At 48.2% G+C, this 26741-nt stretch overlaps 1 protein-coding gene across 1 annotated transcript in view; it reads right to left on the bottom strand.

The window, feature by feature from the left end:
* Positions 1–26741, bottom strand: part of STAG2 (stromal antigen 2) — a 1172735-nt gene that overhangs the window by 481764 nt on the left and 664230 nt on the right. Inside the window, 1 exon segment of the mRNA XM_029607875.1 lies at positions 20656–20759. Within this exon segment, the coding sequence (XP_029463735.1) occupies positions 20656–20759 (104 nt within the window).

Here is a 26741-nt window from a genome sequence, read left to right as displayed (position 1 = left end):
CTTCTCCATCACAATTATATCTTTTTTGAGATGCGGCGACCAAAACATTACACAGTATTGAAGGTGCGGTCTCACTATGGTGCGATACAGAGGCATTATGACATTTTCCATTTTATTGACCATTCCCTTCCTAATAATTCCCAACATTCTGATCACTTTTTTGACTGCCGCAGCACACTGAATCGACAATTTCAATGTGTTATCCATTATGACGCCTAGATCTCTTTCTAGGGTGGTAGCACCTAATATGGAACCTAACATTGTGTAACTATAGCATGGGTTATTTTTCCCTATATGTATCACCTTGCACTTATCCACATTAAATTTCATCTGCAATTTCGATGCCCAATTTTCCATCCTCACAAGGTCTTCCTGCAATTTATCACAATCTGCTTGTGATTTAACTATTCTGAACAATTTTGTATCATCTGCAAATTTGATTACCTCACTCATCGTATATCTTTCCAGATCATTTATAAATATATTGAAAAGTAAGGGTCCCAATACCAGGGATATGAATCGGGCTTCGGACGATTGAAAATATCGTACGATATTTTCAAAATCGTCAGGAATAGGAGGCTCCCCCAAAACGATAGGAAAACCTCATGAAATTGTTCATGGGGGTTCTCTTATTGTTTTGGGGGAGGGCAGGAAAAACGGCACACAAAAATAACCCCTAAACCCACCCCGACCATTTAAAACTAATCCCTTAGCTTCCCCCACCCTCCTGAACCCCCAAAAACGTTTTACAGGTACCTGGTGGTCCAGTGGGGGTCCCGGGAGCGATCTCCCGCTCCCGGGCAGTCGGCTGCCACTAATCAAAATGGCGCCGATGGCCCTTTGCCCTTACCATGTGACAGGGTATTGTGCCATTGGCCGGCCCCTATCACATGGAGGGAGCACTGGATGGCCGGCACCATCTTTAAAACTGGTGCAGGCCATCCAGTGCTCCTACCATGTGACAGGGGCCGGCCAATGGCACGTATACCCTGTCACATGATTACCTCACTCGTCATATTTTTTTTCCAGATCATTTATAAATACCGTATTTTCCGGCGTATAAGACTACTTTTTAACCCCTGAAAATCTTCTCAGAAGTCGGGGGTCGTCTTATACGCCAGGTATCGTCTTATAGGGCAGCGCTTCTCACCGGTGTGTCGCCAAGCACCGGCAGGTGTGTCGCGTGCTCCCGGTCTCTCCCGCTGCTCTTCCTTCCCTGCTGCCGTTGGGCTATCAGCACGTTCAAGCCCAGCGGGAATGGCAGCGGTGCAAAAAAAAAAAAAAACAAAAGCTGTGGCACACGCGGCTGGCCTTTTCTTCTTCCCGCCCCCCCAAACAGGAAGTGATACGCCCTGAGCGGGAAGAAGAAAGAGCCGTGCCGCATGAAAAAATAGCAGCGGCGACAGCAGCATCGGCCCCTGAGCAATCGAAGCAGCTGATAATAGGGAAAGGAGACAGCAGCGTGAGCCTCCCGCGGCCGATGAGATTCTTCTTTCTTGGCCTGCGGGGGCTGGAGGAGGAGGCTGCAGCAGCTACCATTTGTGCTCGGGGGCGGGGGAGGGGAGAGGAAGTGAGTGAGGGAGAGAGAGAGAGAGAAGCAGCCAGCCAGCCTGTAAGTGAGAGAATGCATTTGATTGAGAGCATGTGTGTGATTGAGAGAAACTGGTCAGAGAACTCATGTGTGTGTATATGTGAGAGACAATGAAAGTGACTGCTCAGAGAGATGACTGATGTGTATGTGAGTGTGAGAGAGAGAAAAAGCATGGAAGTGAGAAATCTGGGTATGTGAGAAAGCATGGGAGTAAGAAGCCTGATTATGTGAGAGAGAGCATGGGAGTAAGAGGGCTGTGTGTGTGTACGTGCATGAGAGAGAGACTGGTTGATAAGGTGACGGTGTGCGTGAGAGAAAGACTGGTGTATGTGAATGTGAGAGAAAGAATGTGATTCAGGGAATGAGAAGCCTGTGCACGTGGAGAGCGAGCATGGAAATGAGAGAGAGACTGGTGTGTGTGTGTGTGAGAGACAGAGAAAGTGATTATGAGAGTGAGAAGCCCGTATATGTACGGTAAGCAGAACACGGGAGTGGGAAGCCTGTGTGTGTATGGCATGAGAGAAACTGTTCAGGAAGGTGTCTGGTGTGTGTGTCAAAGACTGTTTGGGAAATGATTGGTGTGTGAGAGACAGACACTGGTCATGGGGACATGACTAGTATGGTGTGTGTGTGAGAGACATGGGCCCTAAGGAAGAGGAATAGGAGAGCTGCTGGAGGGGGGTAAGTAAAGGTGGCTTTTTAAGTTTATTTTTCTTGATTGACTGCCATTTTAATTATTTAATATTATGTGATGTGTCTGCATTTTTGAAATATTTTATTGGTGTTTGGAGAATGTTTAATAGTTTTTATGAGTTTTTAATTGTTGGATGTTATTCTGTTCATAGCTGTTTTGAAACATTTATTCTGCTTATTAGTATAGTTTTACAATTATTTCTGTGTGGGGATCTCTAGCTGCTTGCTAGTTCTGTTTTCCTAATAAGAGGTGTATTGGTTTTTAGGGCCTGATATACGGTATTTGTAGTGTTGCCCTTTCATAGATAGGGTTGCTCCTGTTTGAGTGTAAAATTATTTTTTTTCTTAAAAATGTGTATAAAAAGGGGGGGTCGTCTTATACGCCCAGTCGCCTTATACGCCGGAAAATACGGTATATTGAAAAGTAAGGGTCCCAAAACAGATCCCTGAGGCACTCCACTGCCCACTCCCTTCCACTGAGAAAATTGTACATTTAATCCTACTCTCTGTTTCCTGTCTTTTAGCCAGTTTGTAATCCACTAAAGGACATCGCCAACTATACCATGACTTTTTACTTTTCCTAGAAGCCTCTAATGAGGAACTTTATGAAACGCCTTCTGAAAATCCAAGTACACTACATCTACCGGTTCACCTTTATCTACATGTTTATTAACTCCTTCAAAAAAGTGAAGCAGATTTGTGAGGCAAGACTTGCCTTGGGTAAAGCCATGCTGACTTTGTTCTATTAAACCATGTCTTTCTATGTCTTCTGTGATTTTGATGCTTAGAACAGTATCCCTGGCTAACCGGTCTGTAGTTTCCCGGATCGCCCCTGGAGCCCTTTTTAAGTACATTTATTTATTTATTTAGAAACTTTTATATACCGGTATTAGTAGTGGACATCATACCGGTTTACATCCGAACAATTAGATATAGAAAATACATGTCAACAGGGAAAGATGAACTGGGAAGAGGGGTAACAAAGAGCAGCTAGGAAAAAATAGATTAACAACGCAACTTGATCCCTAACATAAGGATAACATGAGGATAACATATGGTAGCTTGACCGTGCAACTTTATCCTTAATGTAAGGAAGGCATAGCCACAAAGGGGGTGACGCGGGGGTTAACTGCTGGGGGAACATCTAATCTGGATAGGCTTGTCCAAATAATAGAGTTTTTAATTTCTTTTTAAATTTGATCACACATGGTTCAAGGTGCAGGTTAGGAGGCAGGGAGTTCCAGAGTGTGGGGCCAGCGATTGAGAGGGTACGGTCATGTGTAGAAGAGAGATGGGCTATTTTAAGGGAAGGTACAAGAAGGGTGCCTTTGTTGGCAGTTCTGGTGGGTCGAGGGTGCCTGGAAGCATTGAACGGCATGTCAAGCCATTTAGAATTGTGGGTGTAGATGGATTTATGTACTATAGTCAGGGTTTTGTAGTGAATGCGAGAGAGTATGGGAAGCCAGTGTAGTTCTCTGAGGATAGCGTGATATGTTCATGTTTGCGGGTATTTGCAATGAGCCTTGCTGTAGCATTTTGTAACATTTTAGAAGTTTTATCATGGAGTAGGGAGCCCTAGAAAGAGTGAATTACAGTAGTCCGAATTGATCAATAATTTTGTTATTGGAAAGTCGGTATAGAAAAATGCTAAATAAATAAATAAATAAATAAATAAATAGTCCAATTTGGAAGAGATGTGGCTTAGATTACTGTACGGATGTATGTCTTGGGTGTATAGTAGTGGTCTAAGTTTTTTTTAAGTACGTTGAGTTTGAAAAAACCTGCTTTTAGGATGGAATTAACATAGTTCTTCATGCTTAATTGGTGATCAAGGAGGACACCAAGGTCTTTCACAAATGGTTGCGCTGAGAGGAGGTTGAGCTTAGGGTCAGTGGGTAGTGGGGAGGAGGGGGAAGAGTGTGAAGAGATAAGTAGGAGTTCAGTTTTGTTCGTATTGAGAGCAAGGTGGAGGTTGGTGAACAGGGAATTGATGGCTGCAAGGCAGTTTTTCCCAGTGCTCAAGGGCATCGGAGATGGAATTGTGGATAGGGATGATGATCTGATCATCATCAGCATAGAGAAAGAACTTAAGTTTGAGGTTGGAGAAGAGCTGGCAGAGTGGGGTGAGGTAGACGTTAAACAGAGTGGAGGACAGTGATGAGCTTTGCTGGACTCCTTGTTGTAAGGGATATGGGGCAGATATCTGCCAAAGAATGCAAAAATGGGCCCTGGTCCCTGTTTGGTGTGTAAATATTAACTAAAGTGAGCACTTTCCTATCAATTTGTATTTTCAGTAAAAGATAACGACCAAATGGGTCCGCTAAATGTGACAAACATTCAAAAGTGACCTGTTGAGCAATAAAGATTCCTACCCCGGTATATCTGTTGTTTTTTGTACTAGCAGCTAAATAATAACTGGGACACTCTTTAAATTGCAATAGCCTTTCCCGAAACTCAATGATTCACCATAGCAACCATAACTATACATTCAACACAATGTAAATAATTACTTTACTTCCGTTGAGTTACTTATTCTTTGTCTTTCCTCCACCAGTTCCAGCACCCCTGTTTTATTGTAACTTCTGTTTCTCTTCGCTATGTGAATATTTAAAGTTCATTGTTCCCCTGTTCCATGTAAACCGGCATGATATGATTGTATCATGAATGCTGGTATAGAAAAGCACCAAATAAAATAAATAAATAGCCTTTCGTGGCGCTTATGCATGTGGGTTTCCTGGGCCATAGCTATGTCAACATGTTGGCGTAGAAGATCACGCTGCAACAATTGCCACTTTGTGCGAGAATTAAGGCCCTAAACATTAAGGGCAACAGTTTTAGAGCCATCCCATTCCCCAGTAAGTCTACAAGCTACCATCCCTTCCTCCCCTGTCATTATACATGCCCCAGTGTACATCATGGCAAGTTATAACAAATAATATCCCTTTTGAGCTCATGGATATTCCCCCTCCCCCATCCCACTGTTATCCATTGTATCCAACTCCCGGATACCTCCTATCTTTGGGGGGGTCTGTCACTCCAACAAGTAAGCCACTTCCCTGCAACCATAACATAACTGTCTCAGACTGAGTCACAGACCTGAATCAGCCATTAACTTCAGTGTAAATATGCCAAGTCTCTAGTAGGTTTCAGATGTTGCAAAGGCACTCGGTGATGTGTAGTATTAGCCATCCATCCTGTGAATCCAAATCTATGTGGGAGTTAATTTCTCCAATCAGCGCACCGCTGAGCCACCATCCTTCTGCTGGGTGACCCGAGGTGTCCACTTCTGGTGCTCCAATCGCCTAGTATTTCCCATTCTCTGCCATCGCGGTGTATTTGTCATTTTATATGGCACAGCCTCCATTCTGGTTTCAGGAAGTGTAAATGGTAGGTTCGCCTTGTGAAAAGCCTCTTGTGAGTCCCATAAGTTCTTGACTCGGTACGAAACACCTTCCACTGTGAACATAAGACTAAAAGGGAATGTCCACCACTACCTTATATTGTTTTCCTGTAGTACAGAGGTTGCAGCCCACATTTCAAAGCGTTTGCACAATGTGATTGCTGTCAGATCATTATATATATAAATATTATGGCCTTCCCAAAGCCATTTTAGCTGCTTGCTCGCTGTTGCATACAGCAGGGATTTTTCCTGATAGGTCTGCAGGCAGATCAACATATCTCTTGGCCTCTCCGCCACTCTGGGGCCTTGGGTTCTGTGCGCCCTTTCAATGTGAAAAGATAATGGCTCCGCTGCGCCCACCAACCTTTCCTCAGTCCCCGCCATGATGACGCTGAAAATTTTCAGTGCCACTTCCCGACAATTAGAATAGTCCTGTAGCTCCGGAATGCCATGGATACGGATATTATTACAACGTGACCTGTTTTCCAGATCTTCTACCTTTTCAGCGAGGGTAAGTTGTTCCGATCTGTTTTGTTGTTGTTAGTCTCCCATTTTTTTCAATAAGTCTTCTTGCTGTTCCACTCTGATATCGAGTTCATCAACTCTTGTCCCCATGGCGGCCAGATCCTCACGAACATCAGCAATCAACTGTAGGAAATCCTGCTTGTGTTGCTCAAGGTCTGCCCGTAGTTCAATGAATCATTCTCTTAACTCACAGCGACAGGTTAGCTCCGACAGTGTTGCAGGCGCCACGTGGTCAGGCTCCACCTTGGAGGCCCCGCTCTCGGCCTGGTCCGGGGTAAGTGCGCCACGGTCTTTGCCCATTGTTAGGTAGGAAAATTGCGTTAAATCAGGGTTTTTCGCTTGTAAGCCATTGTGGGTGTCAGCTCACCAAATGTAGGAGAGATGGGTTGTGAACGAGAGATGGATGCCGCTGATTCAGGCCAGGTTTTCAAAATTTCGCTGGTAGCTCTCACTCTAAGTGGCCATGCTTGTCGGTGATGTCAGCACACCCCCCCCCCCACCTGTTTTCTTTGGAATCCTCCCCCCCCCCCCGACCTGTTTTCTTTGGAATTAGGAAATAGTGGGAGTAGAACCCTCTGCCTTGTTGAGACCAGGGAACGAGTTCGACAGCCCTGATAATCAGCAGGGTGGAGAGTTCTAGCCGAAGTTAAGATGTTATGACGTTGGCTGCCCACAGTAGAATGGGTGGGGAATCCGGGGGTATCATTGTGAATTTGAGATGGTATCCCAGTGTCTTGAATCATCTTTCCGAAGAGGTTGTCTCCGGTGCATGGGAGATCTGCTAGTCTTTTCTATACTTCTGACCTTAAATCCGAAGCCTTTAGCCAAGCCCATCTTCATGCGCTGATTCCAGCAGCTGACATACGGGCAGAAGTTTCAAAAGAGTCATATGCTGCTCGTACTTCGTGCTTGCCTGACTCCAGATCTTTTTGAATAAGGGCGTTGAGTGTTACTTGCTGTTGATGAGGAAGATTATCAGCTATGTCTTGTACTTGTTTCCAAAAATGTCTTTGATATTACGTCATATATAATTGATATGCCGCAATATGGGACATGAGCATGGACCACCGGAAGACGTTTCTTCCTAACCCATCCAGAAATGTTTGCTCTTTTCCTGGAGGACTAGATGAGTGAGGCGTTTGCCTCCTTGCTTGTTTCTATGCTGATTCCACCACAACTGACTGGTGTGGCAGTTGTGGATTCTGAAAACCTGGTGTGTGTTGGAACAGGTATGTTGCGTCCGTTCTTCTGTTAACAGGTGGTACGGAACAGGAATGCTCCCATAGGTGGTGCTGGAGATCTAGGAGCACTTCATGGATTGGTATAGCCATGACTTCCTTGGGTGCATCTACAAACTGGAGGACCTCCAGTGTTTTATGTCTGGTGTCCTCTTCTGTAACTAGCTCAAAAGGAATGGTATCCACCATCTCCTTAATGAAATTTGCAAAAGAAAAGTCCTCTGGTGGGGACTTTCTTCTTTCTTCTGGAGGAAAAGGTTCAGATACAAGGTCTTCTGTATCCATGTCTGTATCAATGTCCTCCCAAGGACTGTAGTGGGGTTGGAAACGTGACCCCAGTGGATCCAGAGTGTACTGTGGAAGAAAACGCTTTGGCATTGATGGAGATAAAAAAGGCTTCGATGGGGAATCGAATGGCATCGATGGCACCAATGGGAATAAGAAAATTATTCCTCACCTGCTAATTTTCGTTCCTGTAGTACCATGGATCAGTCCAGACGGTGAGTTATGTTCCCCGTCCAGCAGATGGAGTCAGAATAAAAAACTCGAGAGGGGGCACTATATAAGCCCCTCCCCTTTCCTCAATCTTCAGTAAACTAGACTAGCAAAGCCAACAAGAGAGGAGATAGAGGGATCAAGTAAAGAGAAGCCCATAAACAAGACCAAAAAAGTGAAATTTGACTAAACATTACCCCAGAGGGAACTTGCCAACAGAACGTGAACCATAACTAACACTGGAAAAAAATCCCAGGAAACAGAGAGAAATAACAGAAAGACTGACCTTCGAGCGGAGTCATCAATCCCAACTGAGAAAAGAAAAACCCCGTAAAATACAGGGAGTGCATCTGGACTGATCCATGGTACTACAGGAACGAAAATTAGCAGGTGAGGAATAATTTTCTTTTCCTTGTACGTACAAGGATCAGTCCAGACGGTGGGATGTACCAAAGCTTCCCTTACTATGGGTGGGCCACAGACAGCCCAGCTCGAAGGACTCTATCCCCAAAAGAATCCAAACCTGGCGCCCGGACATCTAAACGATAGTGGCGTGCGAAGGTGTGGAGAGACGTCCACGTGGCCGCCCTGCAGATCTCCTGGGGAGATACCAAAGAACTTTCCGCCCAGGAAGTCGCCTGGGACCGAAGTGAATGTGCCCGAACAGAAATTGGAGGAATTTTCCCGGCCCCAAGATATGCGGCTGAGATCGCCCCTTTGAGCCAAAGGGCAACAGTTGCTTTGGAGGCCAGATGACCCTTCCGAGGACCCGACCAGAGTACGAATAAGTGGTCCGAGAGACGAAACTCGTTGGTGACCGCTAGGTATTTAAGGAGACACCTTCTGACATCAAGCTTGCGGAGCTCCCTGGGTTCCGTCGAAGCGAAGAAAGGCAAATCGACAGACTGGTTAATATGGAATGCCGAGACTACCTTTGGTAAGAATGACAGGACCGTGCGCAAAGACACTTCTTCGTCAGTAAAGTGAAGATATGGCTCCCGACAAGACAACGCCTGAAGCTCCGAAATACGACGGGCCGAACAGATAGCCACCAGAAATATTGTCTTGAGGGTGAGATCCTTGATAGAAGCTGACCTAAGAGGCTCGAAAGGCGGCCCGCTCAGTATACGAAGTACTAAGTTAAGATTCCAAGACGGACAAGGCGGCCTCAAGGGTGGCTTCAGATGTCTAGCACCTTGCAGAAAACGTACAATATCTGGGTGAGCAGACAGCCTTGAGTCCTGCCCATTGTGCAGGAAAGCCCCTAACGCCGCAACTTGTACCCTAAGTGAATTATAGGCTAACCCCCAAATCCAGATGCAAGAAGGAAAGGACTTGCGTCACCGAAGCAGAGACCGGACGAATAGAACGCTCCTGGCACCATACCTCAAAGACTTTCCAGACGCGCACGTAAGTGACAGAGGTAGACGTCTTGCGTGCCCTTAGGAGAGTGGAAATCACTCCCTCGGAGTATCCACGGCATCTCAACTTGCGCCTCTCAAAAGCCAAGCCGCAAGACAGAAGCGATATTCCTGCTCGAAAAATATAGGATCCTGTCGCAGTAGGTGGAAGAGATGATTGAGCCACAGGGGTCCCTCCGCCGCTAGATGAAGAAGGTCCGCAAACCAGGGCCATCTGGGCCATTCCGGTGCCACTAGAATGACTGGACCCGGATGGCTCTCTATGCGACTGAGAACCTTCCCCACCAGGGGCCATGAAGGGAAGACATACAGTAAGATCTTCCGAGGCCACGGTAGAACCAGGGCATCGACTCCTTCCGCCCCGTATTCTCTTCAATGGCTGAAGAATCGAGGGGCCTTTGCATTTGCGGCCGTGGCCATGAGGTCCATGTGAGGAGTCCCCCAGCGGGAGGTTATTAGACTCATTGCTTCCTCGGAAAGCTCCAATTCTCCGGGATCTAATCGCTGTCGGCTTAAGAAGTCCGCTTGTATATTGTCCATGCCCGCAATGTGAGAGGTTGCCAGGCGACTCAAGTTGACCTCCGCCCACTGCATCAGTCTGTCCGCTTCCAGCGAGACGTGACGGCTCCTTGTGCCCCCCTCACGGTTGATGTACTATACCGTGGTTGCGTTGTCTGATAGGACCCTGACAGCCCGATGGCGGATCAAGGGAAGAAACTCCTACAACGCCAGGCGCACCACTCTCGTCTCCAGACGGTTGATGGACCACCGGGACTGTTCCGCTGTCCAAGTGCCCTGAATGGAATCCGCTCCGCAGACCGCTCCCCAGCCAGTCAGACTTGCATCCGTGGTGACGACCACCCAGTCTGAGACCTCCAGGGAGACCCCTCGTGCTAGGTGGCGAGGAACCAGCCACCAGCGGAGACTGAGCCTTGGTATTGGGAGAACCTCCTGAAATTCCCGCAACACTGGCTTCCAACGGGATAACAAGGCCCACTGAAGAGGACGCAGATGTGCAAACGCCCACGGGACTAGGTCTATGGTGGAGGCCATGGACCCCAGTACCTGTAGGTAGTTCCATGCTGTGGGTGCCTGGAGAGATTGGAACTGGAGGATCTGTTCGTGCAAGGCATGTGCCTGGTCCTCGCTTAGAAACACCTGTCCCAGACTGGTATCGAAGCGCGCACCCAGAAAATTCAACGACTGGGATGGAGAGAGACTGCTCTTGGGAAAGTTGATGATCCACTCTAGGGACCGAAGTAATCGCACCACCTTGCTGACCGCTTGGACCCCCTCGGTTCGAGATTTTGCCCAGATAAGCCAGTCGTCCAGGTAAGGGTGCACCAGAACCCCATCTCGGCACAGGGCTGCGGCCATAACCACCATAATCTTTGTAAAAACCCGTGGAGTTGTTGCCAAACCTAACTGGAGTGCTTGAAACTGAAAATGCTGTCCTAGAATTTTGAAACGAAGATAGCGGTGGTGCGCCCTGTGAATCGGGATATGCAGGTAAGCTTCCGTTATATCCAAGGATGCGAGGAATTCCCCTGGGTGGACCGCCGCCAGCACTGAGCGTAGAGTTTCCATACAGAAACGTGGGACCCGGAGGTACTGGTTGACAGTCTTGAGGTCCAGGATGGGCCAAAAATTGCCCTCTTTCTTGGGCACCACAAAACAAATGGAATAATGACCCCGACCCAATTCGGCAGCAGATACTGGGGTAATTGCCCCCAAAGAGAGAAGACGGTCGAGAGTTTGCCGGACTGCTTGTCTCTTGAGAAAAGAGCCGCAGGGGGAGAAAAGAAACCTGTCTCTGGGCGAGCGGACAAAATCCAAGGCGTAGCCGTGTCTTAAGATATCCAGGACCCACTGATCCGACGTGATTCGGGCCCATTCCCCGTAGAAGCGGGCAAGGCGACCCCCCAGAGGAATCGGATCGCAGGTCAGCCTGGCATCATTAAAGTTTTGAGGAAGAACTCTGGGGCTGTCCTCCCTTGCCGGGCCTGCGGCCCCGAAAGGACCGGTTCCAGGTCTGCGAACGAAAAGGAGAAGTCAGAGACTGTTGATGCTGCTGTTGCTGCTGTTGCTGCTGTCTGGGAGGACGGTATCGTCGTTGAGTACGGGAGCGATACCTGGTGGAGCTGAAGGACCTAGATGTCCGTGGCCTGTCCTCTGGAAGCTTGTAAATCGCATTCTCGTTGAGGGACTTGATGATCTGGTCCAAGTCCTCTCCAAAGAGAAACTTACCTTTAAAAAGAAGCGAGCCTAAGCGTGTTTTGGAAGAGGCATCCGCTGACCAGTTTCGCAACCACAGAAGCCGAAGGGTCGAGACCGCAGCGACCATCCATCGGGCCTGGACCCGAAGGAGGTCATAGAAGGCATCTGCTCCATAGGCGAGCACGGATTCTAAACAATCTGCTTGCTGAGCTTCAGCATCCGGAAGAACCTGGGAGGTGAGCAATTGTTGAACCCATCGGAGTCCCGCTCTTTGTGCAAGAGAACTGCAGATGGTCGCTCGGAGGCCCAATGCTGAAATCTCAAAGATTCTTTTGAGATAAGCCTCCAACTTCCTGTCCTGGAGATCCTTGAGCGCTGTACCGCCCGTGACCGGGATGGTAGTGCTCTTAGTTACGGCCGAAACAGCAGAATTCACAGCAGGAACTCTGAGGAGCTCCAAAAAATCTTCTTGCAGAGGATAAAGTTTGTTCATTGCTCTACTGACCTTGAGAGAGGCCTCCGGTGAATCCCATTCTCTAGAGATCAGTTGCAAAAAGGTGGGATGAGTTGGAAACGCTTTCGACAGAGGAAGAAGGCCTGCCAGCAAAGGGTCCCCCTTTCTGCCCTGACAAGAGGCTGCTACCGGTTCTGGGGGAGCATCAATATCCATTTCCTGGAGAATATGAGGAATTAGATCATCCAGCTCATCATACTGAAAAATTCGTAGGACCCTAGGGTCATCCCCTTCCACCTGAGAAGTGAACGTGGGGTCATCCTCTGCATCCGGGAGGGGGTCCCCTGTCATGGGCTTGCTGGGGCCACCCACTGGGGCCTGCAGGACCCGGGAGGGTCCTGGGTCTCCTGCGTGAGGTAACGCCCTATCCTGGGAAGAAGACCCCTCCAGGGACGATCCCAGACGCGCCCGTTTGGGAGGAGGGAGTCCCCCAGGAGTCTCCAAGTGCTGAAACTTGCACTGTAAGAAAGCCCGGTGAATAAGAAGCACGAACTCGGGCGAAAACTCCAGAGGTCCCTGAGGAAAACTATCCTAGTGCTCCCCTCCACGACCGCCAGGTTCCGGGCCAGGGAGTGGCGCAGAGCCAGAGGGCAACACCGGAGTCGGGCCTTCAGTATATTCCTCCCCTTCTGAAAACAAAATGGCCGCCATTCCCGCGCTCAGAGGGAACGGGGCCTGCTGTTTTCGAGATGTGCGGTCCTCACAGCGGGGAACCGCGGACTCGTCCTCCTGTCCTTCGGTGACTTCACCCTCAAAAATGCAGGAGTCACAGAGGCCCTCCCGTGAGAGCCGACCAGCCTGCCTGCTGCAAGCAGAACACTCAGAGGAGCGTGGCATGGTCTGTTCGGCTTTTTTTTTTTTTTTTTTAAAGGACTGACTGGAAAAAGAGCATGCGATTCGCACTGCAGAAACGCTGCGGGCACACAGACCACCCCTCCCCCACTGACCCAGGGAGAGCGCCGAAGGACTAAACCTCCCGGCGTCCAACGGTCCGGAGAGAAGGATTCGCGAACCGTGGGTCGGTAGCGGCTGAAACTAATTTAAAATAATGGGGGAAGGAGGTGGAGTGACTAGCACCACTAGTATGCACCCCGGGTCCAGCCCGAATACAGAGAGTACAAGAAGAAAACCTGAGGAAAAAAAATGTTTTTTAACACAAGAAAATTCCCCAACCCTCCCCCAATACCAAAAGAAGGGTGCCCTGAAAAAACGGAGGGGGGGGGTGGAGGGGGGGAATAAAAGAAACGAGGTACAGACCTGGCAGCAAGCACCTCACGACTCAAAAAGGCAGAAACCTGCTGAGTCTCCTCAGAAAACTAAATTGTTTCGAAATTATACCTTTTACTTATTTACTTGATCCCTTTGTGAGAAAAAAAGCAAAAGAAAACAGAAAACTAGAATACCTAATCTCCTGCACTGGGGACCGCAGAGTCCCCTGCTCACATCTGCTAGAGTCAGAAGAATACTGAAGATTGAGGAAAGGGGAGGGGCTTATATAGTGCCCCCTCTCGAGTTTTTTATTCTGACTCCATCTGCTGGAAGGGGAACATAACCCACCGTCTGGACTGATCCTGGTACGTACAGGGAACGACGGTTGGCATCGCCCGATAGACCAGGCTGAGAGGGCGATGGACCAAGAAGTGGCATCGAAGGCATTGATGGCCTATGGGATTTTTGTAAACCCGATGGACCTGGTAAGGGATCAGAGTCCCTTTTATCTTCTTCCGGTGAGCCTGGAATTGGTATAGCTGGAGTTATCGAAGGATACATAGACTGTTTCGGTGCAGGCTGTGGGAAGACACCGATTAAGGCAATGAGTCTGCTGAGCAGAGGTGCCAGTACTAACGGCTCTGGTGTCGACGTCAGGCTTGGTGTCCGCATCGGTTGCAATTTTTTAAAACCTCAATGACTGCCTGTTGAATCATGGAAGTCACTTCTTCCCTGGAGACTGGGACTGGGTGCACTGTCACAGGAGAAGGTAAGACTGGCGCTAGTGGCTTTTCCACATTTGAATGTGGTGGCACAGTCTCCAACACCGATCCTGGTGGAGAGCGCCTCGGTGTCTCAGGCACAGAGGGGCATGATGGCTCTTGTACCCGGACCTATTGGAGAAATTACTTACCTGATAATTTCGTTTTCCTTAGTGTAGACAGATGGACTCAGAACCAATGGGTATAGTGTACTCGTGCTAGCAGTTGGAGACGGATCAGATTTCAATCTGACGTCAGCCCCTTGTATATATACCCCTGCAGGAAGTGCAGATCCTCAGTATTCTTACTTGCAAAGCATTGTGATATATGTTTGACTGACCGATTGGTTAATTTGATTAACTTGTATAACTTCGTAACTATATAAACGTTATAACTTGATTAACTGGATTAATTTCAACTGGTAGATTGAGTATAGCTGGAGACCGCCAGGGAGCTCAACCGGAAAGCGTCGACACCCAGCCAGGTGGAGACCTAGGTAAACTAAAAGAGGCTTACCCTTGAATCATTTGCAATTCCATGTGTGACGGCAACCAAGGGCGGGCTGCTGAGTCCATCTGTCTACACTAAGGAAAACGAAATTATCAGGTAAGTAATTTCTCCATTTCCTAGCGTGTAGCAGATGGACTCAGAACCAATGGGATGTATAAAAGCTACTTCCGAACCGGGTGGGAGGCTGCCTGTGACCCACTCAGTATTGCCTTGCAAATGCCGTGTCCTCCCGGGCCTGAACATCCAGACGGCAGAATCTGGAGAAGGTATGGATGGAGGACCATGTCGCCACCCTGTAAATCTTGGCGGGTGACATCATTCTTGTTTCTGCCCAGGATGCTGCCTGGGCTCTGGTAGAATGGGCCTTGACCTGTAGAGGCGGTGGCTTGCCTGCTTCTAAATAGGTCGCCCTGATGATATCCTTGATCCAGCGGGCTATACTTGCCCGCGAGGCCGCTTCCCCTTGTCTCTTCCTGCTGTGAAGGACGAAAAGGTGGTCCGTTTTTCATACGGGTTCCGACATTTCCAGATATCTAGATAGGAGTCTGCGATGTTGAGGTGGCGTAGACTACGAGCTTCTTCCGAATTCTTCAAATCATTCATCGATGGTAGCGAGATGGTTTGGTTAAGATGGAAGTGTGATACCACTTTGGGAAGGAACGAAGGGACCCTGCGTAGCTGGATGGATCCCGGGGTGAGCCTGAGGAACGGCTCCCGGCAGGACAGTGCTTGTAGTTCTGAAATGCGGCAGGCTGAACAAACTGCCAGTAGAAATGCTGTCTTTAAAGTTAACAGGCGAAGGGACAGACCTCGGAGGGATCTGAAGGAGGTTCCTGCTAGGAAATCCAGGTCCAGGTTGAGATTCCACAGCGGAACCAGCAACCTTTAGTGGTGGGCGGATGTGTTTGACTCCTTTCAGGAAGCGTGACACGTCCGGGTGAGAAGCTATGCTGTCGCCCTCGCTCTTGGAGCCATAGCATGACAATGCGGCCACCTTGATGGCCGCATTGACAGAAGGGGGCTGTCCCTCAACTCCTTGATGGAGTTGAGGGACAGCCCCCTTCTGTAGCCCGTTCTGTAAGAATTCCAGGATCACGGGAACTTTAATTGAGCATGGCTTGATGTCGTGGTCGTCGCACCAGGCTTCAAATACTCTCCAAATCCTTATGTACATTAAAGATGTGGAGAACTTGCGTGCTCGGAGTAGGGTGTCAATTACAGCCCCCAAGTATCCACTCTCAGGCGAGCCCTCTCAATGGCCAGGCCGTAAGAGAGAATTGAGCTGGATCCACATGGAGGATCGGTCCTTGTTGAAACAGGTCTCTGTGTGGAGGCAGCGGTAGGGGGTTCCCTGCCAGTAGTTTTCTCATGTCTGCATACCATGGTCTTCTTGGCCAGTCCGGGGCCACCAGAAGAACTAGTCCCCTGTGTAGCTGTATATTGTGAATGATTGCGCCAAATAGGGGCCATGGCGGGAAGGCATATAATAGGGTCCCTTGTGGCCAGGTCTGTACCAGGGCAACGATCCCCTGGGACTGAGGTTCCCGCCTGAGGCTGAAGAACCTGGGTACTTGGGTGTTGGACCGGTTTGCTAGAAAGTCCATGTCTGGTGTCCCCTACCGGTTCACTATCATTTGGAATGCTGCGGACGACAGCTTCCATTCTCCTGGGTCTAGACTTTCCCTGCTGAGGTAGTCCGCCGTGATGTTGTCTTTCCCGGTGATGTGGACAGCCGAGATCTCCTGGAGGTTTACTTCCGCCCACGCCATTAGGGGGTCTATTTCCAGAGACACCTGTTGGCTTCTGGTTCCCCCCTGCCGATTGATGTAGGCCACTGTTGTGGCGTTGTCCGACATTACTCTGACCGCTTTGTCTCGAAGTCTGTGACGAATCGCAGACAGGCTAGTCTGACCGCCCCCGCATCTAGGCGATTGATGTTCCATCCTGCCTGTTCTGCGTTCCACTGCTCTTGGGCGGTTAACTCCTCGAATTGTGCTCCCCATCCTCGTAGGCTGGCATCTGTAATGAGCAGGGTCCAGGTTGGGGAAGATAGCCTTGTTCCCCAGCTCAGGTGGCTGACCTGCAACCACCACCGTAGCTGGGTCCTAGCCTTGTTCCCCAGCTCAGGTGGCTGACCTGCAACCACCACCGTAGCTGGGTCCGGACTCTGCCCGGGAGTGATAGATGTACGGCGTAGTTCTGAGACAGCGGATTCCATCGTGACAGAAGTGAGTGCGGCAGAGGTCTCATGTGGGCTCACGCCGATGGCACTACTTCCAGTGTAAATGCCATCAGCCAGAGGACTTGCAGGTAATCCCATGCTGTGGGATGAGGTTCGCTCAGCAGGATTTGTAACCTGTTCCACAGTTTTGATCTCCTTGTGGGAGTCAGGCTGACCTGGTCTTCTTTGGTGTCGAATCGGACTCCTAGGTATTCTAGAGACTGTGAGATCTGTAGACAACTTTTGTTTGTGTTGACCACCAATCCTAGGCTCTCCAGTAAAGTTTTGACTCTGTTGGTTGCTTGGTGGCTTTCTTCCTCTGGTGATTTTGCCCTGATCAGCCAATCATCTAGGTAAGGATGTACGAGGACTCCTTCCTTCCTCAGTGTTGCCGCCACCACCACTATGATCTTGGTGAACGTCCGGGGTGCTGTGGCTAACCCAAAGGGTAGTGCCTGGAACTGGTAGTGACGGTCCAGGATTTTGAAGCGTAGATAGCGCTGGTGTTCCTGATGAATTGGGATGTGTAGGTAGGCCTCCGAAAGATCCAGGGATGTGAGAAACTCTCCCAGTTGTATCGCCCTTATTAAGGAACGTAGGGTTTCCATGCGGAAGCAGGGAATCCTCAGGTGGCGGTTGACCGACTTGAGGTCCAGGATGGGCCTGAACATCCCCTCTTTCTTGGGGACGATAAAATTAATGGAATAATGCCCAGTATTTATTTCTTGTGGAGGCACTGGGGTTATGTCCTCGAGGGCCAGTAGTCTGGTCAGTGTAGCTTCCACTGCCACCCTCTTGGAGAGGTCGTGGCAGGAGGACTCCACAAACTTGTCCGGAGGGGTTCACAGAAAATCCAGGTAGTACCCCTCCCGAATGATGGCTAGGACCCAATTGTCCAAAGTTCTCTCGACCCATCTGCGGTAGAATAGGGCTAGTCTGCTCCCTATGGCTTCTTCCCTTGGACGGGACGGCTGAATCTCATTGTGCGGTACGGCTGGGGCCTGTACCCGAGCTGGTTGCCCTCTTGTTGTGCTTGTTCCGAAAGGACTGGTGCCTGCCCATAGGGCGGGGCGCTTGATAGTTGCTTCTGTATGGATTGAAGCGCTGTGAACTTCTGCACCTGGAGGACCGGGGGAAGGGTCGCAGGTTTCTCTTCATCCTGTCCTCAGGTACACGCGGCAATGGGGACTTGCCCCATTTGTTGGCCAGTTTCTCTAGCTCGCTGCCGAACCGTAGGGATCCTTTGAAGGGCATCCTTGTGAGGCGAGTTTTGGAAGATGATTCGGCCGACCAGCTTCGGAGCCAGAGTTATCTCCTGGCAGCCACAGCTGATGACACTCCTCTGGCCACTGTGCGCACCAGATCGGAAGCAGCATCCACAAGGAATGATACTGCTGGTTCCATGACTTCTCCAGGCGTGTTGCTCCTGGTCTGAGATAAGCAGGCACATGTCACTACGGTGCAGCAGGCCGCTATTTGTAGGGACATAGCGGCTACGTCAAAAGACTAAGGATGGATTCCAGACACCGGTCAGGTGCATCTTGGAGCGCTGCTCCTCCCTCCACTGGGATAGTAGTGCGCTTCGAGACCGCGCAGACCATGGCATCAACTCTTGGGCATGTGAGAAGGTCTTTGGCCGCCGGGTCCAGGGGGTACATGGCTGTCATAGCTCATCCCCCTTTGAATGTGGACTCTGGAGCACTCCATTCCAGGTCAATTAGCTGCTGGACGGCTTGAAACAGAGGGAAATGCTGGGAGGTCTGGCGGAGGCCCTCCAGCAGGGGATTCATCTTAGTCTCCCTCGAAGCACCTGGGTCCAGGATAGCGAGCTCCTTCAGGCTGTCTGTGACCAGGTCAGGGAGCTGTCCTTGGTGAAGAAGTGTCTCATGGTTCGGTGAGGCTCTATCCCAGGGGGAGTTCCCCCTCTTCTAGGGGATCTACTTCCTCTTCAGAGTTGTCTGTGTCCCCATAGGTGGGGCTTCTGGGCGGTGGAAACCTTTGTCTAGGCCTCGAGGGGCCTGGGGCATAAAGGTCTTCTGGCGGAAGATGTGGCTGATCAGCCAGAGGTTCCGTTTGGTGTGTAGCCCTTTGAAGAACTCCATCAATGAGACAGATGCTGGATCCAAGCTAAGGGGCATTGGGTCCCTGGGGGTCCCCGTCTGCGGGGGTGTCTTACTGGGATTAGCTAGGTCCAGGGTACCCACTGAGGAGCTATTACTTGGCCCTGGGTGGAACTGGCTCTGGGCTGGATCTCCCAGGGCCTCCTCGCACTGAGCGCACAGAGCGTTGGCCTCCTCGCTTTGTGCGGCTCTGATATGGCATACTGGGCAGAGGCCTTGAGCCTTTATCTCCGTTTCAGATGGTGCCATGGCTGTCGGCGCGTAAACCCTTATGCGGTCCTGCGCGTCTAAGATGTGCGTGTGGTTTGTGCACACAGTTGTGCGCCCAAGTCGTGGGTATGCGCTCAGCCCGGAAGGCGTGCGACGTGCGTATCTCTTGTGTGCACGGCCCTTGTGCATGTAACTTATGCGCACAAGGATTATGAGCGTGTAACTTTACGCGCACATGTAATTTGTGCGCCTAGCTAGTCTTGTGCGCTCAGGTCGAGACAACGAGCGGAGAATAGGGCCAAGATGGCGCCGGCGACCACACGGCCAATATGGCGACCACCTCGGAGAGTCTCCACGTGGCTAGACCCTTGGAACTAACCGGGGCCTGGCCCTGCTAGGGCGGATCAACCCGGAAGCACTGATCCCGGCCGGCGACCTGTGCGACTCCTCGAACCTCGGAGACCAGAGTCAACGCTGAAGATTTCTATCTTACCTTGTCTTCGGCGCTTCCCGGTTTCGTTCCAATCGGTCTCTGGCTGCGGGGGGAGAGGGCAAATACCTTCACCGCCGCACTCAAGGGTGCACCCGCTGCCTCTCAGTCGCGCCCGGGATCGGGGGCTAGGTCCTCGCCGCGAATCGGCTGCTGGACCGAGGCTCACCTCCGAGGGACCAAGGAAATCACCTCGGGAAAACTCAACTGGGGAGGGACCCGAGGGTATCATTGCAGGAGAGCGGGGCTCGTCTTCAGAGGTAGGTTTTTTTTCCTTCAAATTTGGGTTTTCTTCGTTGAATTGGTTCTAACGCTGCGGGAGCGTGCAGATAGTCCCTAACTGCTATGGAGACGGAAAATACTGACAAGCTGCACTTCCTGCAGGGGTATATGTACTAGGGGCTGACGTCAGATTGAAATCTGATCCGTCTCCAACTGCTATCAGGAGTACACTATACCCATTGATCCTGAGTCCATCTGAAACACGCTAGGAAATTACTATGGGCAACTAGGTAAGGAAACTGAAAATTTAAAGTCAGTGGCTACATCTAAGATATGGTGCATCACTACTAATGATATATATTCAGGCATTTTTAAATTACCCAGTCAGGGTTTTGTCATCCTTTTTTGTGCTAATCCAAATACAAACCCATTAATTCAGTAAAAACTTTCATATAATTTCTTGTAAACATTTCAGGGTTCCTTTCAGACCACAGGATTGCAAAATATCAATGGCCTCTCTCCAATGATGCTGCACTTCTGAAGGGAATAAGCTTCTATCTTGTAGTGAGAACAGCATTATTTTGCAGGCTCAACTGCAATCACACTGCCAGTAGGTAAAATTTTTAAATACAGAGTGACATGGTTGCAGTATTTAATGGAAAATATATTTTAGTTTGTATTTTTAAGATTTTTTTTAAATTCTTCTAATTTTGATACAAAATGAAAATAAGTTCATAAAAGTTTAATTACTACTGATTTAAAGAAACATGACACTAAAATATTATGAAATAAAACATATTCAATAGTTAAAGCCATACCCTTTTTCCAGTGCCTCTTCCTACAGGAGGATGACATTCTGCTGCTTGTCTAATCGTACAAAGCATTATTTCAATCAGTGCACTTTCTTGCCTATCTGTTAATGCTGTAAAGTAAATATAAAAATACATTTAATAAACTGATACATACAGTATTTTTCTCATTCAAGCATTAGTTTGCAAACAGTTGCATCTTTCCTCATAAAAGTAAAAAAATAAAATTTCTGGCAGCAGTTAAGTTGCATTACAGGGGAAGATATTCAACAGGATATTAAACTGACATCTAGAACCTACAGATTACAAATCATTTTGCTTTTATATGATTTGGAAACTATCTTTAAAATGAAAAAGCCTACTACAACCATCAAGACAAAAGTAAACAAAGGCAAAAACCAGACTGCTTATTTGTTAAAGGTATACTCCTCGGATAGCAAGATCATCATGCAGTAGCATCATTCAGTAGCAGCAATGTAGAATCGTTCCATCACTGTTTGGAAAAGTCTAGAAGGCCTTTCTAGATATGTGCAGGACTCCCAAGGTAGACAACCGACTGAGGAGGCCTGCATAGCAGTAGCCACAAAGGAATTTTGCACATATTGAGAAAGGCCTTCTAGGTTTTTCCAACCAGCTGTGGAAACCTTCGCATTGATGCCACTGGTTGTCGTCATTCACTTATATTCCTAATGATCCTCATTACAGGTAAGCAACTTTGTTTTCAAAGAACAAGCAGAAATGGGGTGCATGCCAACAAAAAAAGGGGGGTGGGGGACAAGGAGCAGCTAGCCACAAACAGGCAGTAAACGTTTTTTGAGAGGAATAATCTTGTCATATTTTGTGTTTTTTTACTTTCTGGAAGACATCCCAAAATAATAAAAATGGGTCCTGGGGGGATAGAGTTGGCTTCTAGCCCTAATACTCAGGAAAGCAAACTGACCAACCCTACTATGACATCCAGAGTCAGTGTTTTTGAGATCTGAATGTGTGAACAGAAGTCCACATTGTAGTCTTGGAAATCTCAATGAAAGTTGATCTAAGATGTGCCACCGATTTAGTCACAGCATTTACATTATGAGCTTTAACATGCCTTTCTAGAGTCAAAGTTACATGAGCGGGCTTAACTCTACAAAACAAATGATGATAAAATCTGCTATCCTATTACATAACAACATAACATAACAGACCGAGTTTGGTTACAGCAATTCTAGACTTATTGGGGTCCCAAACAAGTGTGGTGGACTTTCTATGGGCTTTAGTCTGCGCCAAACGTAAGGCAAACTGCTCTCTTACAATTCAGACTGTGCAGGGCTTGTTTGCCTTTTTGAACAAGTGGTCTGAAAGAAGAATGTTGGCAGGATAACTGATTCATTCATATGGAACTCTGTCATCATCTTAGGCAAATACTCGAGATTGGAGTGCAGCATTACATTATACTATATTTCATCATAACATGGTAATGTGGCTAAGTCGCCAGAGTCTGGCGCTAACTATAGGTTCAAGTGACCACCATAGAAACATGACCTTCAGCGCTGGTGGCAACCTCCTTCAGCACTGCCCCCCCCCGTCAAGAACTAAGGCTTCCACTGACTTGATGCTCTCATTCTCCCCAAAACATTGCTGGCACAAGGAGCACTTGGTCACTGCGCAGCTAGAGCTACACTCCAAGCAGAGGATGTCATGCTTTAAACACTCTGTCGTACCTGTCATCAGGTCCTTCACCTACCTGAACGAAATTTACTTCCCTCTGGATCTCAAGCTGATCATCCAAATCCTCTAATACAGACCACCTCAAAGCTACTTCAGAATCACTTTACTCAAGGCTTCCCCCTCTTTCTTTTTTAAATAATGTTATTTCACAGAGACGGACTTCAAACCTAGCCAGAACTTTTTAAAATACTGAATCTGAGGATCCCAGGGGCAATAATAGAATGGCAGGTAGAGAGAGGGGAGAAAAAGGAGGCCAAGGGCTTAAAAACAAAAAAACAAACAAAAAGGATAATAAATGTTCTACAAATCATTCCACACGTTATACCTCTTCATCTAGTAGACTTCAAGTATATGGAACCCCCTGACTTTGATTGGCTATGCTCAACCAGGGCAGGATCAGTTTTTAGGACCACTCCTCAGAAGCAGTCACTTCCTTCAATTCCATACCAGCCTAGACCAAACTTCAGTCCAACAGCACAAGATGCTGCTACCATGTGCTGGAGATGAGAGAATACTGGCAAGCTAAGGCCAGCACAGGATCTGATATAGAGTGACATCAGCAAACCTATTGTTCTCTATCTCCATCTGTTGGCAGTGAAGAAAAACCCATGCATCTGGACTGGTCTGGCTGGATGAGGAGTAAAACAGATATTTCCTAAGATTAGAATATATGCCTACATGGCTATATGAAACCTTTGAGATCCAGGAAGCACAACCAGTCTCCTTTGTTTAGGAGGGGAATAATACCCAGGGAAATCTTGAACTTTTCTTTAGCAAAATTGCTTACCTTGTAATAGGTGTTATCCCAGGACAGCAGGATGTAGTCCTCACATATGGGTGACGTCATTCACGGAGCCCTTAAGCGGGAAAAAACTTCTGGCAAGTTTCTAGAAGCTTTTGGTTTGGCTGCCTGAGGCTACTGAGCATGCCCGGCATGCCATGATATTCCCTGCCACAGGGGTCTCACTCCAGTCTTGTATGTAGCAATAAGCGTTAGCAAAATAAAATAATAAATCTGATGTCCAACTCCGCGGGGTGGCGGGTGGGTTCCGTGAGGACTACATCCTGCTGTCCTGGGATAACACCTATTACAAGGTAAGCAATTTTGCTTTATCCCAGGACAAGCAGGATGCTAGTCCTCACATATGGGTGATTAGCAAGCTAGAGGCTGAGTCATTGTCCATGCAGGTAACCGGAATGCTTTGTTGAAGAAATGAGTCAGCCGAAGAATATAGCAGGATGGATGTAGAAGGAGTTGGGATTAAACTGGAAACAAGTTCTTTAAGACAGATTGTCCATAGGCTGAATCCTGTCTTCCTTCCTTGTCCAAACAGTAATGAGCTGCAAAGGTGTGAAGAGAACTCCATGTTGCTGCTTTACAAATGTCAATAATTGGCACTGAACGAAAATGTGCTACTGAAGTTGACATGGCTCTTACTGAATGTGCCTTTACTCGCCCTTGGAGAGGAAGGCCTGCTTTTTCGTAGCAGAATTGTATGCAATCTGCTAACCAATTGGATAGAGTATGTTTTCCCACTGCTTTACCTGGCTTATTTGGATCATAAGAGACAAAAAGCTGATTGGATTTTCTAAGGGATGTAGTGCGATTCAAATAAAAAGACAATGCACGTTTACAATCCAAAGTGTGTAAAGCTCTTTCCCCTTGGTGAGAGTGAGGCCTTGGAAAGAATGTGGGTAGAACTATCTGTTGATTTAAGTGGAATTCCGTAACTACCTTAGGAAGGAATTTTGGATGTGTTCGGAGAACCACTCTGTCATGGAGAAACTTTGTGTAAGGTTCGTATGTGACAAGTGCTTGTAACTCACTAACCCTCCTAGCTGATGTGATGGCTACGAGGAAAATAGTTTTCCATGTGAGAAATTTAAGGTCACAGGAATCTATGGGTTCGAAAGGAGTATGCATTAACCTTGTTAAAACCAGATTCAGGTCCCATTGTGTAGCTGGAGGCCGAATTGGTGGCTTAAGGTGAGTGAGACCTCTCATGAATCTAGTGACGAGAGGTTGTGTGGATATAGGTGCATCTCCTATCTTGTTATGATAAGCTCAGATTGCGCTAAAATGTACTCTGATTGATGATGTCTGAAGACCAGAGTCTGAAAGATGGTACAAATAGTCTAAAAGAGAAGTAGTGGGGCAAGTGAAAGGATCAATATGGTTCTGCTTGCACCAAAAAGTGAACCGTTTCCACTTGTAAGAATAATTGCGTCGTGTGGAAGGTTTGCGGGAAGCTATAAGTACCTGAGAAACATTAGTTGAAAGATTAAGGGATTGTAGGATTAAGCTTTCAACATCCATGCTGTCAGGGATAGGGATTGAAGGTTGGGATGGCGCAACCGACCCTGATCCTGAGTAATGAGATTGGGAGCTACTCCCAGGCGAATTGGATCCCTGACTGACAGGTCTAGCAGTGTGGGAAACCATACTTGTCGAGGCCAATATGGGGATATGAGTATCATGGTCCCCTTGTCCTGTTGTAGCTTCACCAGTGTCTTGGTGATAAGCGGTATTGGAGGATATGCATATAGTAGGCCGGAGTTCCAAGGGCGAGCAAAGGCGTCCTTGGCTGGGTGGTTCTTCTGTTTGTGCAGAGAACAGAAGTTGTGCACCTTGTGGTTCAGATGCGATGCGAAGAGATCTGTTGATGGTTGTCCCCACCGTTGGAAGATTTTGGTCGCAATGGAGGGATTCAGAGACCACTCGTGTGGCTGGAACTGGCGACTGAGTCGGTCTGCTAGGACGTTGTGAATCCCTGCTAGATAAGTGGCCTGCAGGAACATTGAGTGGTCTAGGGCCCAGTCCCAGATTTGTGCTGCTTCCTGACAGAGGAGATACGAACCCGTACCTCCTTGTTTGTTGATGTACCACATGGCTACTGTATTGTCCGTTTGGATTAGCACAGTCTTGTGTGAAAGGTAGTCCTTGAACGCATGCAGCGCATAACGTATAGCTCGAAGTTCTAGAAAATTGATTTGATATGTGGCTTCGAGTTTTGTCCAAGTCCCTTGAGTTTGAAGAGTGTGTAGATGAGCTCCCCATCCCAAGGTGGATGCATCTGTAGTTAATGTTATCTGAGGGATTGGTTTTTGGAAGGGTAGGCCCTTGCGTAAATTGTCCTTGATTATCCACCATTGTAGCGAGGCTCGAAGTTGGTGGGTTACCTTGACTTGATAATATAGCGGTTGAATGGCTTGGATCCATTGTGATCGTAGAGTCCATTGGGTGAGTCTCATGGCAAGTCGTGCCATAGGAATGACGTGAACCGAGGAAGCCATGTGGCCTAGCAGGATTAGAAACTGATGAGCTGTCACTTGTGGTTGAATTGATATATAGTACGCCAGCTGGGACAGCGTGTGTGCACGGTCCTTTGGAAGAAAAGCATGTGCTAGGTTTGTGTTTAATTCTGCACTTATATATTGGAGTAAATGAGACGGGTGCAGGTAGGATTTTTGATAATTGATGAGGAATCCCAACTTGTGTAGTAACTGTATTGTGCAATGAAGAGAAGTTACTGCTCCTTGCTGTGACTGACTTTTTATGAGCCAATCGTCGAGATAAGGGAACACATGAACACCTTGTTTGTGCAAATGTCCCGCCACCACAGCTAGGCATTTGGTGAATACTCGTGGAGCTGAGGCTAGGCCGAACGGCAAGACTCTGTATTGGAAATGGTGATTTCCCACCTTGAATCTGAGGTATTTGCGATGAGGTGGGAAGATTGGGACGTGAGTGTATGCGTCTTGAAGATCCAGAGAACAAAGCCAATCTCCTTGTTGTATGAGTGGAAGCATGGTTCCTAATGATACCATCCTGAATTTTTCTTTTCTGAGAAATTTGTTGAGATTTCTGAGATCTAGAATGGGACGTAGGCCTCCGGTTTTCTTTGGAATGAGGAAATACCTGGAATAGAATCCTCTTCCCTTCTGATTGTGTGGTACATGTTCCACAGCTCTTGCTGTCAGAAGAGCAGATAATTCTTCTTGTAATTGAGGATTGTTGTCTAGATAGGAGTTTATTGGTGGTAACTCCTGAGGGGGAGATGTGAAGTCTAGTTGGTAACCTTGACGAACTATTGATAAGACCCACTGATCTGTTGTAATGTTTTCCCATTGCGTGTAAAATTGGGAAATTCTTCCCCCAACTGGCAACTGTGGATGAGGGTTGGGTAGTTGGCAGTGTTCTCTGGAACGGTTTTCAAAAACCAGAGGTTGAAGTTGTTTGAGGTGGTGGCTGAGGCCGTGCGGCTCGTTGCTGTCGCTGTTGAGGACGCTGTTGGGTTCTCGCAGGCCGTGGTCTAGTGTTCTGCGGATAATATCTCCTTGGCCTGTAGAATGGACGCTTTGTGTCCCTACGGGGCGGCCTACGT

The sequence above is a fragment of the Rhinatrema bivittatum genome, chromosome 6, assembly GCF_901001135.1.
Source record: "Rhinatrema bivittatum chromosome 6, aRhiBiv1.1, whole genome shotgun sequence".
Lineage (NCBI taxonomy): Eukaryota > Metazoa > Chordata > Amphibia > Gymnophiona > Rhinatrematidae > Rhinatrema > Rhinatrema bivittatum.
Note: the sequence above shows the minus strand (reverse complement) of the source record. Positions and strands in the feature narration are given on the sequence as shown.